Raw genomic sequence first — 12,604 nt, 5'->3', positions numbered from 1 at the left:
TGTGAACTGCTCTGTGACTTGCAGTCTGCACTCTCAATCCCTTCGCTTCTTCATCCAGCCCCCTAACTGCTCCCCGCCCCCGGCAGCCATCAGTCTGTTCTCTGTACCGAGTCCGGTTCTGTTCTGTTTGTTCATTTATTCTGCTCTTTAGAGTCCACATATAAGTGAAATCACAAGGCATTTGCTTTCCTCTGACTGACTTTTTTCATCTGGCATGATAAGGCATGGCCAGCTTCTGCTCAGCCAGGATGTGGACTGACCTCACTGCATTTTACTGGAGACGATCCCAGGAAAATTGTAACAAAACTCTGATGAAGATGGTTTATTTTGCCTAGTTAATTTCATCTTTATTCATGGGGTGGCATTTCTAATATAATACAGGTATACTATGCTATAGTTTTCAATTCCTAGTGTCAAGTGGAAAGTGTATTCTCTGTATCATCAAGTTTGTAAGAATACAAATTAGTAAAAATAATATTAGTAATTAAATATCATACTCCAATATGTAGAATCATTTAATATATCAGTCAGTGAAAATCCTTGAGGGACATTTGGTGAAACTGAAAATTAAATATTTCATTTAGGTCAAATTGGTAATAGGCAAGATACATACAATACAAATAAATAAAAACCTTTATATTTAAGTCATACAGATTAACTATATGTTTTGGTTTATCTGACAGAGATACCAGAAGTGTTGATTTGAATTTATTTAATGACAATTACACGTAAATAGATACTTTATTAGACATTTTATTTAAATCTTCACCTGAGGACATTTTTCCATTGCTCTTTTAGTGAGAGAGGAAAGGGGAGAAGAGAGAGAGAGAAATCAACTGTGAGAGAGAGACATCGATTAGTTGCCTCCCATATACGCTCCTCCCACTGGAGAGAAAACTCACTACCTAGGTATATGCCCTGATTGGGAATCGAACCCGCAGCCCTTTGGTGCACAGAATGATGCTCCACCCAACTGAGCCACACCGGCCAGGACCTTTATTATATATTTTTATAATGATAGTAAAAGGGATAGAGTCTAAACTAGAGCAACAATTCTCTTTGTGTCTAAAATATCAGATCTATATTTCAGAAGACTAATATTAATTAAACAAGCCACCACCCAAACTCCTGGCACACAGACTACTTACTGTCCATCTGCGTTTCTAGTTTCTTGTTTTTCTTCTTTGGAGTTTTGTGAGGACTCTCCAGTATCACTGCCAAGGGCTGAGTCAGGATCATTTCTCAGTGTATTTATTATATCCATAGATTCAAAAGGAATATCTTGTGCCTTTCCAGAAACATTTTCAACCTCATTTGTAGGCACTTCACTCAGTTCTGCTTTTTCATCTATCTCTTCAAGACTATAATCAGAGCTTATTCCAGCTACAAAGAAATGAAGATATAATCCTACATATTAATTTGCCTCAATCATGCTATACAATCCTGGCAAAGAAGAAATTTTTTTAAATAATAATTAGCTGGACTCTTTTAAATTCTGATTCAAAACTAATAGTGAAATACATTTCTAATGGTGAATAATTATGTTAACATATAATCAGACTATCTCAGACACATACAATGCTAAAAATAATTTGCTATCACTCTAGGTTTTTCCTCATGGTAGGAAAAAAAAGCATTATTTAAATCCAAAGCTATATATTTAAGGATATATCTTTCAATTTTAAGGACTTTTACATTCATTAAAGGAGCTAAATGTAAATAAAAAGAATGCTATTTTTATATTGTCCATCAGTGCACTTGCAAATTCACTCAGTAGTTATCAGTACTAACTACGATTGGGAATTATCTGAGCCCCTTCAAAGACACTTATGCCCATATTGTACTCCGTACTCGTTAAATGAGAATCTCTGAAGGGTGGGTGGGACCAAGCAATTGCAGCATTTCTCAAGTGATTCTATACACAACCAGGATTAAAAGCCACTGATTTAGATGCTTAATTTAAAAAAAAAAGAATACGTTTTATAGAATAAAAATTCATTTTTATTCCCACTCAGTTTGATTCTGAACTAATATTATTTAAAACTTTTTTCCTATATATTATCAGAAAGTATAATAAGCATATATGTACAGATATACATACTCACATGCCTCTTTTTTGTTAGTTTAATATAAATGGTAGCATATTACACATGATGTTTTTACCAAATTATTTTTCTCTGCTTACTATGCCTTGAAGATTGTCCTGTGTCAATGTCATGTGCATGCACACGTGTGTGTTGCTTTCCTATGGCTGTGGTGAATATTTCATCGTGTAAACCTGTGTTTACCATTATTCCTTAGTACCAAAGACAAATGGCCAACAGGGTGAAAAAAGGAACCATCCTAAGCAGCTAGGTCCACACTCATTGCGGATGTTAATTTAAACTGAAACATGAGGTTCTGGGTCTTTGTTCATTTCGATATAATTCAACACCTCCATTTATACAAAAACAGCTGAACAAAGTTTGATTTTTAAGCACAATAGAGGGGAAAAGATGATATAGCACTGAATTATAGTGATCAGCACATCACCCTAAATTTCAATAAACAGACAAAATTTAATAAAAATTTTAGCATGTTTGAAGAATACTTAAAGTACTTAAAATGCATTTCCTTATCTTTATCTTCAGGAAAATAGAATATTGCACTATTTTTACTCTTTCATTAACAAATATGGAGAATTTTAATGGTATTTTAAATATAAATGTAAAAATTGATTATTCAATAGAAAAAAATATTTTAAAAACTTAAGTAGAATGTTAAATGTATTTTGGCAATAATCATTATGATGCCATTGTGTCCATAATATTATGTCTATAATGGAATGTTACATCTATGTAGTAAGAGTAGATTAACATAATTTGAAAACTTTATATTGAGAAAATTAATAGCCATTTTAGTTTAGATGCAAATGATGTTTTATAAATGGGTCCTCAGTATATATGAAGCTATTTTGGAAATTATTAGATTAACTGAGGTTAATATTTACCAAATTACTGACTGTTACCCCATTTTGTTTTTTTGCACATCACAAGTGTGTCAACAATGCACAACTTTTTATTAAAACAATGCCCTCGCTGAGAAACTGGTCTCAATTAACTAAAGTATGAAGAATGAGTTCCATGTTTCAAAAATATTTTCAAATTCTTTTTCTGGGATTTTATAACTTGGTAGTTACAAGATTCATTTATAGGTTTGCTTAAATATATATTTTTCACTAGCCTGAAAAGTATTCCTGTTATTAAATAGCATAAAAAAGGCTGTGATTCCTTTTAAAAATTGTAATCCAAGAGAGCTTTCAGAGTTGTTGTGTGACTAGTATAAATTTCCCAAGCTTTTAAAAATATTAAACCTATGTTTGTTTTGCATTGGGTTAACACACATACGATGGCTACATTCTAGGGCTAAAATTAAAAAACTGGAGTCAGGCCTATGAACAAGGAATAATTTTCACCAAACTTTCATCATGACTATTGCATTTCAGCTTCAAAAGTGATAAAGAAAGACATTCACTTTGAAAGAACAGTGTTCAAATTTAAGATTTAACAACTTCCACAATATAAATGTTAAAAATTACAAAAACACAATTTGAAAGTATAGATATTAAAATTTCTTTTACACTTACTTAGCTTTATATATTTTGAACATTTTTTGTCAGTCCCTAAGAACCCTGAAACACCAACCCAAAAGAACCTATGCACCCCAATGTTCATAGCAGTAAAATTGACAATAGTCAAGTGCTGGAAGCAACCTAGGTGCCCATCAGTAAATGAATGGATAAAAAAAAACTATGGTACATTTACACAATAGAATTCTATGCAGCAGAAAGAAAAAAGGAGCTTCTACCCTTTGCGACAGCATAGATGGAACTGAAAAGCATTACGCTAAGTGAAATAAGCCAGGTGGTGAAAGACAAATACCACATGATCTCACCTTTAACAGGAACCTAAACAACAAAATAATCAAACAAACAAAATATAACCAAAGACATTGAAATAGAGAACAGGCTGACAGTGTCCAGAGGGGAGAGGGATAGGGGGAAGGGGAAGGATTCACAGGAACAAGTATAAAAGACACATGGACAAAAACTAGGAAGGGTAGAAATGGGAGGGAGGGTGGGGAAGGGCTGAGTGCGTGGGTGGGTGGGCTGGGATGGGAGTAAAAGACAGAAAACTGTAATTGAACAACAATTAAAATAAATTTAAAAAAGATAACAAAATCAAAACAAAAGATAAAATTGCTGTGTCATATAGAAAACAAATGCTTAAATTTTATTTAAAAAAAGAACTTGCCAAACTGTTTCCCAAAATGGCCACACAGTTTTACATCCCTATAAGCAGTGTGTGATAACACACTAATTCTAAATAACTAGTTTGAGGTGATAAAGACTCTTTCTGACTCACTGTAAAATTGAGCAAAATCTATGTGATAACATTCAATTATTACCCAACTATAAAGTTTTGCCATGTAGTAAAAAATAATTCCAACAATTTAAAAATAAAAAGCCCAATCAAAATCAATGCTATATAAAATAAGCTGTACTTCAGTAAGAAAAAAGAACATCAAGAAGGAAACACATATATATTTTTTATAGCTGTATAGTTAGACACTGGAAATAATAAGTTCAAATAGTTTGCCAAAAAAACCCCAGAAAGCCAAACAGAAGAGAGACTGAAATTCTTCAGAACCTTTGATTGTATTACATCTCAAGAAAGGCCTGATCACCTACATGTCAGAGATGCCACAGCCGCCTCGGGTGTTCCAGGGCTCTCCGAGAGACAGACTTCATCTGCCAGTGTGGGAACAGCACATTCTTCGTGGCCGTGGAGCCCGGGGCCAAATGAGGCTTCTGCCAAAGAAGGAGAATCTGGGGAAATGGCACTTAGACAACAGAGTTCAGGCAAACAGAGACCGTGGTATTTTGGAAGGAATCAGATTTGTTTGCTCACAATTATTCACACATTAAACAAGAAGAGGTAAAAGGAAAAGAAAGAGAGATAGATATCAAAGTTTGAAGTTACACCTTTTTTCTAATACTCCAGAACTTTCTCATTTCACTTATATAGTTTGATGTGATTTCATAAATTTTCTTTTTGAAATATATGGCATCCTATCATTTTCGGTAGGAGTTAAGAAAAATCATTACTAGTTACTTAATTATAACATTTTTAATTACAGAGGAAAGGAGAATTTCTGTGTAAGATGTGCCAAAAATCCGAATTCCTAAATAGTACTTAAATATAAAACATTCAGGAGCATTCGGGTGTTTCTGAGTTCTTCCTATATTTTTGAATATGAATTGTAAAAATTAGGTAAGGTTATATTAAGCAATTTTTATACCTTTCAAATTATCATCATTCTAAAGTACTTGGTCTAACAATATTCTATTTTGGATTAGACATTATTAGTCTGTTATATTCACTTATATCTAACTTTAAGTGTAACGATTATGAAATTTTATCATACTCATTCTCAATAAGTAGCTATTATTGAAAATATTAGGAAAAAGGCCCTGGCTGGTGTAGCTCAGTGGATTGAGCACAGGCCTGCGAACCAGAGGATCGCGGTTTGATTCCCAGTCAGGGCACATTCCTGGGTTGCAGGCCAGTTCCCTGCAGGCCAACTCCCAGCAGGGGATGTGCGAAAGGCAACCATACATTGATGTCTCTCTCCCTCTCTCCTTCCCCTCTAAAGATAAATAAATAAATAAATTTAAAAAAAATATTAGGAAAAAGTATTCAATTGAATTATTTTATTTTTATTGGAATTTCACTTATTGAGAAAAAATCCAAAATGAGAACATATAATAGAAAATATTTCACAATAACAAATGTTCACCATTACATTAGAACACTTTGTATGTTAAATTCATACCTAGGACAGTTGCATGAAGAATGGTGCTTTACACCTTCATACAAGTTTCCTTCTGAACATACCAAAATGTGTCACTACTCTCGGGAAGGAGATTAACAACTGATAACCCGACATTGCACAGGAAAAACACTGGAGACCTACTAGGGAAAAGACTGAAGGTACCGGAACTAAAATTTTGAGTTGCGCCCATTTCATACTCTAAGCCCAGGGGAAATGTCGTCATTGAATAATGCAAAATCTGGGACATGGAGGCAAAGCACTCAAATCTCTTTCACATGCAGCATTTTAACTAGTGTTGCTCCTCAGCTTTCAAGACAGACCTTCTTCCTAAGGGCATGGTACAGAGGAAAGGTATCGCACATACCTGGGCTGGACAGCCCCTCCGGAGAGCTTGCCTCTGAAATGCTGTCTGCATGGATGGCCTGCAGGGCTAGAACACAGCAGCAACACAGCTGAGAAACAAGCCACATTCGTAAAGGAAGCAATTCCTCAGTAGCTTCACTTATTACAACTCAGAAGGAGATGGCCATTTTACTAATCCACTTAGATTTGCATTCCTACGTGTTGTCAATCCTGGAATGGCTGGATCTTTCTTAATAGATGTACAAATTACCACACATACTCATTGGGATAATGGAGCCGTACAATTTTTTCATTTTATTTTGTCATGTTGCAGATCTTTAAAAGGTACTTAAGTAAAATAACTAGCGACTAAGTGTTATCAAAACTAATTCACTAAAAGTCTAAGTATCATTGTTAATAAAAAGACAGAATTTATAACCTCTATCATTTCTACTGTCTACATGAAACCAAAATGTAATGTCAGTGAGAAAAACAGCATTACCAGTCACATGACTATTTTCATCACTTTGATGTAGAGGTACTTTGCAGGGTGGAGAAGGTGCCTTGCGCTTTGTCCTTTTCAAGGATGAATTCCCAACGGCTGTGCTACCGAACTTCAGAGAGCCCGTTCTCACTACGTCTGATCCGCAGGAATTCTAGGGAAAACAAAATGACCAAACAAAAATCTGTTTAGAAACTAATAGCAAACTCTAGGAAGATACTGACTTTACCTCCAATGCATCATATGGTAATATGGAACATATAAGTTATTCATTTAAAAAAGCATTTGTGGAGTGTCTGCCCTGTGCCAGGGGCCGAGGTATTAGATGGGTATGTAAAGAGAAATAAAGTGTGGTCCTTCTGAAGAAACTTAGGTCAGGATGGGAGTCTGACAGGCAAACAAATAATTGTAATGTAGAGGAGTCTTAAGCCAATTAAAAACTAACTTTCAAAGAAAATCTGGAGAAAATATTGGACATAAGAGGCAAAAAAGAGAATACTTGTACGTTAAGAAAACTGGTCTGCCCTGGCTGGTGTAGCTGAATGGATTGAGAGGTGGCCTGTGAACTGAAAGGTTGCTGCTTTGATTCCCAGTCAGAGCACATGCCTGGGTTGCAGGCCAGGTCCCCAGTTGGGGGCGTGCGAGAGCAATCAACTGATGTATCTCTCACACACCGATGTTTTTTCCCTCTCTCCCTCCTTTCTCTTCTGTAAAAATTAAAAAAGAAAGAAAGAAAAGGTGGTTTGATTAATGTTTCTCTCTTTGGCACGGATGTATCAATGACAAACATTTCATAAATCAATATGTCTATCCCAGGCAAGGTAATTTAAGGTTCCTGAGCCTATGCAGAGCTAATGCTCACGCTCATAGCATGTGACGGTCAGCAGACGCTATGACAATTCTGCCTCAACTGGCTGGCCCACACACGTGTCGCCTCGCTCTTTCTCTTTACAACAAACCTGCTTCAAATAGTTATTCACTGTTTTTGTCTTCAATTTTTCAGCTCCTGCTTGACCCCTTCTGATCAGATTACCCCAACCTTTGATTCATTACAACTATTACTATCAAAGTCACCAGTGGCCTCCACTAGAACTAAATCGGCGGTTACTTCTTAGACCTAATTTATCTGATCTAGTAGCGGCATCAAACGGGGTTGACTACTCTCCTAGAATCCTCTTTCTTGTATTTCCAAGTTACCACATTCCTTATTCTTACAGATCTGAACTTTGTTTTCATCAGTTGCTTTTCATCTCAGTTCTTGGACATGCATATTCTCTTTAGTATCGATGCTCACTCTCTCGGAAAACTCTGTTCCCTTGGTTTACACATGCTGAGGAATTCCTAACTTAGGCCCCCGGCCTCAGCCTCTCTCGGAGCTCCACTTGACATCTAAGACTATTTCAAACGTGGCAGGTTTCAAACTGAGATCCTGATAACCCCTTCTCTCCCCTCTTCTGTCCAAACTGATCCTGTCCTCATAGTTTTCTGTTTTAATAAAGAGCGTTCTTCCATTTGTTCAGGACAATGACTCTGGAGTGACCCTCATTTCCTCTCTCTCAAACTTCACATTAAGAACATCCTATTGGCTCATCTTTACTGACGGCTACTAGGCAGTCCAAATTGCCATCAAGAAGTTATAAATCGGACTCTGCTTCCACATTGCTTCCTTAGAATTCTTTCCGAACATGGCAGCAAAAGGATCCTCTTAAAACGTAAATCAGATCAGGTCACTTTGTTCAAAACCTGCTAATAGTTTTCCAATTGGCAGAGAACAAAGTCCTCATAATGACTTCCAAGGCGATGACAGCCTGGCCCCTTTCTCTGACCACCTTCTCCTAGCATGGAGTGTCTCCCTCGACTCCAGCCTCATTCATGTCGCTCCTCACAAGTGCCAGGAGAGTTCCTGCCTCAGGATGGTTGCATTTGCTCTTGTCTGTGCCTGGAATGCTCTCCTAATAACGTAATGTCTTCTTACTCATTTTCTTCAGACCATTGCTCAGTTCCACCTTTTCAATGAGTTCCTCCTTGACCCCCAATGCTTCCTCCTCTTCCCAGTCTGATCTTTATGATCAGCATTTAATAGTTCTCTAATATTCCATTAACTTGACATATTTACCTTGTTTATTGTTTACTTCCACCAGGACTGACTATAAGGGCTGGTATTTTTTTCCCTATTTTGCTCACTGCCATTATCTCTAAAGCAATTCTAGCTCATAGAAGTTTGTCAATAAATACTTGTTAAATGAATGACATAATGAATTAAATACTGTTTTTTTCATTTGTAAATAAAAGGACTTGATAAACTTGGACTAGAAGAATATCTAAAGCTTGGGTCATTCCAGTATTTATGAGGCAATGCAAGTATACCTAAGGGAAGCAAATTAGTTCATAGGATTCTTTCCGCCTTTGTGCCTTGCTACACACCAAGAAAAATGTAGCAAATTTTTCTATTGTGTAATTTTGTAATGTTTCTGCCAGAGGAAAAAGGAAGCTTGACCCCAAAGAGAAAAATGTGAGTTAGTTGTTATTGCCAACTGTGTTAGGTCATCTCACAGGAAGAGAAGCAGAGTTAGTTCCAGTGGCAGGCAACTGATGGAACGTAACTTTTAGTAAGGTTAACTCTCTTAACAAAGGAGGTATCACAAGGGGGCTGCGGACCAACCTTACTTGAAGTCTAACCATTAAACTCCTTTTACACCAGTTCGTAAATAGCTGTTACCAGCAACCTCCTCTCTCCTTCTTACTCTGGTCCTTCCTCCAGAACTCCTCTGACCTTTCCATAATAAAGCAAGAGGAGTTAAAGCCAGCCACCCAAACCCAAATTTTGATTCAGTCACTAAAGCTAATTCCGATTAAATCTGAGCGTTATCTCCACCTGCACTGGCATCAGGTAGACCCTCAATTGCTTCTTGGAGTATCATTTATTTATTATTTATTTATTTTTAGCATGGAGTAGGGAGGGAGAGAAATGTCAATGTGCGGTTGCCTCTGGAGCACCCCCTATTGAGGACCTGGTCCACAACCCAGGCACGTGCACTACCTGGGAATCAAACCACTGATCCTTTGGTTTGCAGGCCGGCGCTCAATACACTGAGCCACACCAGACAGGGCTGGAGTTTTAAAATAATTAGGAGAAGAACCCTTGGCAATCCATTTGCTGAGGAAGAAATGTAGTGACGAATGGAAAGTATTTAACTATCATTTTGAGTAGAATAAAAAGTTTAAAGAAAAGCCTTCTCACTAAAATGTCCTTGTGTTCTGAAACTTTCACTTGCTATTTATAAAAGTAACAAATTTAGCAGTTATTAGAAAAAAGGCCAAAAATACTCCTAAGACAATGTGGCACTTTGCTTTTTAAAATATCAGCTAAACATCAAAAACAGTAGGTGTCATTTTCTCTCTGATGAATGTACTTACTATCATGCCACGTTCCTATCACAGGAGTTTATTGGTAAGAGCACAGCAAGTGATCGGTAAGCACACGATGGATGCATGAACAATGGCAGAATCTGATTTTCCTCCCAGCTCTACCTTGGAAACTTCTTTTCCATGTTTTGACTGATTGCTTTTAAGGTCTATGATAAAAAACCTGTTGCCCCCTTTAGGTCAGATTCCCAATCACTGTCATTATTGGTCTTTTTATTACTTGATAAAAACAGTGACAACATGAATTTTTCAGACTATAGTGCCTGTTTGGGAATTAGAGGTCTTAAATTTTGGTTATAACGTAATAAAGCAGACAGCCTAGAAATAAAAAATACATTTGCATACAAAGATTCACGAATGTATATGAACCTATCCACAACTAAAAGACAGAAGAAAAATAGACTCATACATTTCATTTATCACCCTAGAGGTTTTAGGACAAGCTAACTTTTTGTACAGGATATTTATATATCTTTGGGTAAAGAATTTAACATTAAAAAAAACAGATTTCCGGTTCACAAACTCAAAAAAACTGCAATAGCATCTATGAAGACAGTTGACAAGATAATGTATTTATAGAAGGGTAAAGCTCTGAACATTTTGGTGGAGCACATGTTTTATAACTGTATTCTGTATGGTTTATCCCCCTTACTGTGTTGTGTGTGTATCAGGAAAGTAAATGGGTGTGTATTTCTAGAGCTGCAAATGAATCGAGGAGACTATGAACAAAGACATTAGGGGAAGAGAACACGATCATTGGAGGGATGCCAGGGAGACTATGTGACCTGTTGTAACTAGATTCCAAGCTATTTAATGGTTAAAACTTGGTAAGCTAACAGTGAGAGGCAAATACCCAATGAACAAAACAAATGAGCAAATAGAACCAGAGGCATGGAAACAAGGAACAGACCGACAGTGCCCAGAGAGGAGGGGGGAGGGGCTAAGAGTGGAAAGAAGGGGAAGGGACAAGTCAAGAAACATGCATGAATGACCCACGGACATGGACAACAGGGCTGGGCTGGCAGTGGGAGCGGGGGAGTTGGGCGAAGGAGGGTGAAAGGGGGGAAAATGGGGATAACCGAAACAGAACAAAATATTTTTTACAAAAATGAATTAAGCTTATGACAAAAACATAAATTTAACAATTGATATAAGATGGGCTAAAGGCAGTTTTCTAGGAATAAGGATGGTGATTTAAGATAATGAGCAACAGGTTAATTAATGAGAGGAATGTCAGTTTTGTCCTCAGGTGGAAGTGATATTAGTATTAGCATTCAAGGAAAGAGCTTAATATATAGTTTTTACTGTGCCTTAAGACAGAGAGGCAAGCATTTTTTGTTTGTTTGTTTGAAGAGACTATTAGAAAATAATTTCAATCAGCTAAGCAGCAGCCAAGGAAAGTTAAGGTAATAAAAATAAACTTGGGAGTTATTTTGTGGTAACTTAAAACAGCACTATTAAGACCAAAATGGAGGAATCCCTGCACCTTGACCAAGAAATGTTCTCTATCTACTGCAAACATCCCTTTCTTGGGTAAAAGCCTGCAGAAAAAAGAAAGGGAATCTAAATTAGAAGATCTAAAAGTTTCTAAATATACTGTAGCCAAGAAAACTTGTGTGTACTGAGGGATATGATGAGTAGAATACATACACACAATACTGGAGAGGCTCCCAACACAAGAAGAACTACTGCTGGCTAAACTATCACAGTCATTTCCATAGACACATCATGATTTCCTGTACAAACTGTTAAGAGAAAGGGAAAGAGAGAAAGAGCAAGCCAAAAAGGCCACCAGTGCCTGAAGAGCAGCATTCTTACACCCTATTTGTGTGTGTGTTTGTATGCTCCAGGATATGCTCCCAAGAGTCTCCCAACAGTTCTACTTTTGTATTAGTCAGGATCGAGCTGCCCAGTAAATTTGAGTGTGAGTTTGTCTACCTGGCAAGAGGCTTCCAGAGGATTTGCAAGTTAGAAGGCAGCCCAGTGTCATGATTACGGGATGAGTTTTGGAGACAATGTCAGAGCTCAAAGCAGGGGCCACGGCATTCATTGTCTCTGAAACGTTCAGAAAAATGTAAGAGTGCCTACCTCAACAAGGGCAGGGAGTTTTCGGTGAAATGTGTCAAAACTTAGCACAGTGCCCAGTATACAGTACATGACCCATAAATACTAGCTAATATTATTGCACATACTTTGCCTATTTTGAAGTATGTGGAAGTGATCTGTAGATAAAATATAGAGCAAAAAGTATGGGTAAAGGAGGTGTTCATTCTAAAACTGTACTTTTTTCTTCCTTGACAACGAAGGCGGGGGTCCTGTTAGAGTCAGTCTCAGTTACAATAAACCTTAAGATCTCACAGCATCCAACAGTCAGGAACTTGGGATTAGTTCACTACATAAGCATTTTGTGTAATTCACGTGTACAACTTCCACCTTTAAGTCACCTCAGGCAGCTTTGTC

The 12,604-nt window shown here is 37.0% G+C and overlaps 1 protein-coding gene across 5 annotated transcripts in view; it reads right to left on the bottom strand.

The window, feature by feature from the left end:
• COBLL1 (cordon-bleu WH2 repeat protein like 1) overlaps positions 1-12,604 on the bottom strand; it is a 159,876-nt gene that overhangs the window by 14,237 nt on the left and 133,035 nt on the right. For all 5 annotated transcript variants that reach the window (XM_037044569.1, XM_037044570.1, XM_037044567.1 and 2 more), the window contains 4 exons: positions 6,719-6,872; positions 6,239-6,304; positions 4,730-4,849; positions 1,149-1,383 (listed from right to left, as the gene is read on the bottom strand). In XM_037044569.1, coding sequence (XP_036900464.1) covers positions 1,149-1,383; positions 4,730-4,849; positions 6,239-6,304; positions 6,719-6,872 — 575 coding nt within the window. The remainder of the gene's footprint in view (positions 1-1,148; positions 1,384-4,729; positions 4,850-6,238; positions 6,305-6,718; positions 6,873-12,604) is intronic.

The sequence above is a fragment of the Sturnira hondurensis genome, unplaced genomic scaffold (genome assembly GCF_014824575.4).
Source record: "Sturnira hondurensis isolate 20B ecotype Veracruz unplaced genomic scaffold, ASM1482457v3 Scaffold0004136, whole genome shotgun sequence".
NCBI classification, from domain to species: Eukaryota; Metazoa; Chordata; class Mammalia; order Chiroptera; family Phyllostomidae; genus Sturnira; species Sturnira hondurensis.
This window is presented reverse-complemented; position numbering and strand designations above follow the sequence as displayed.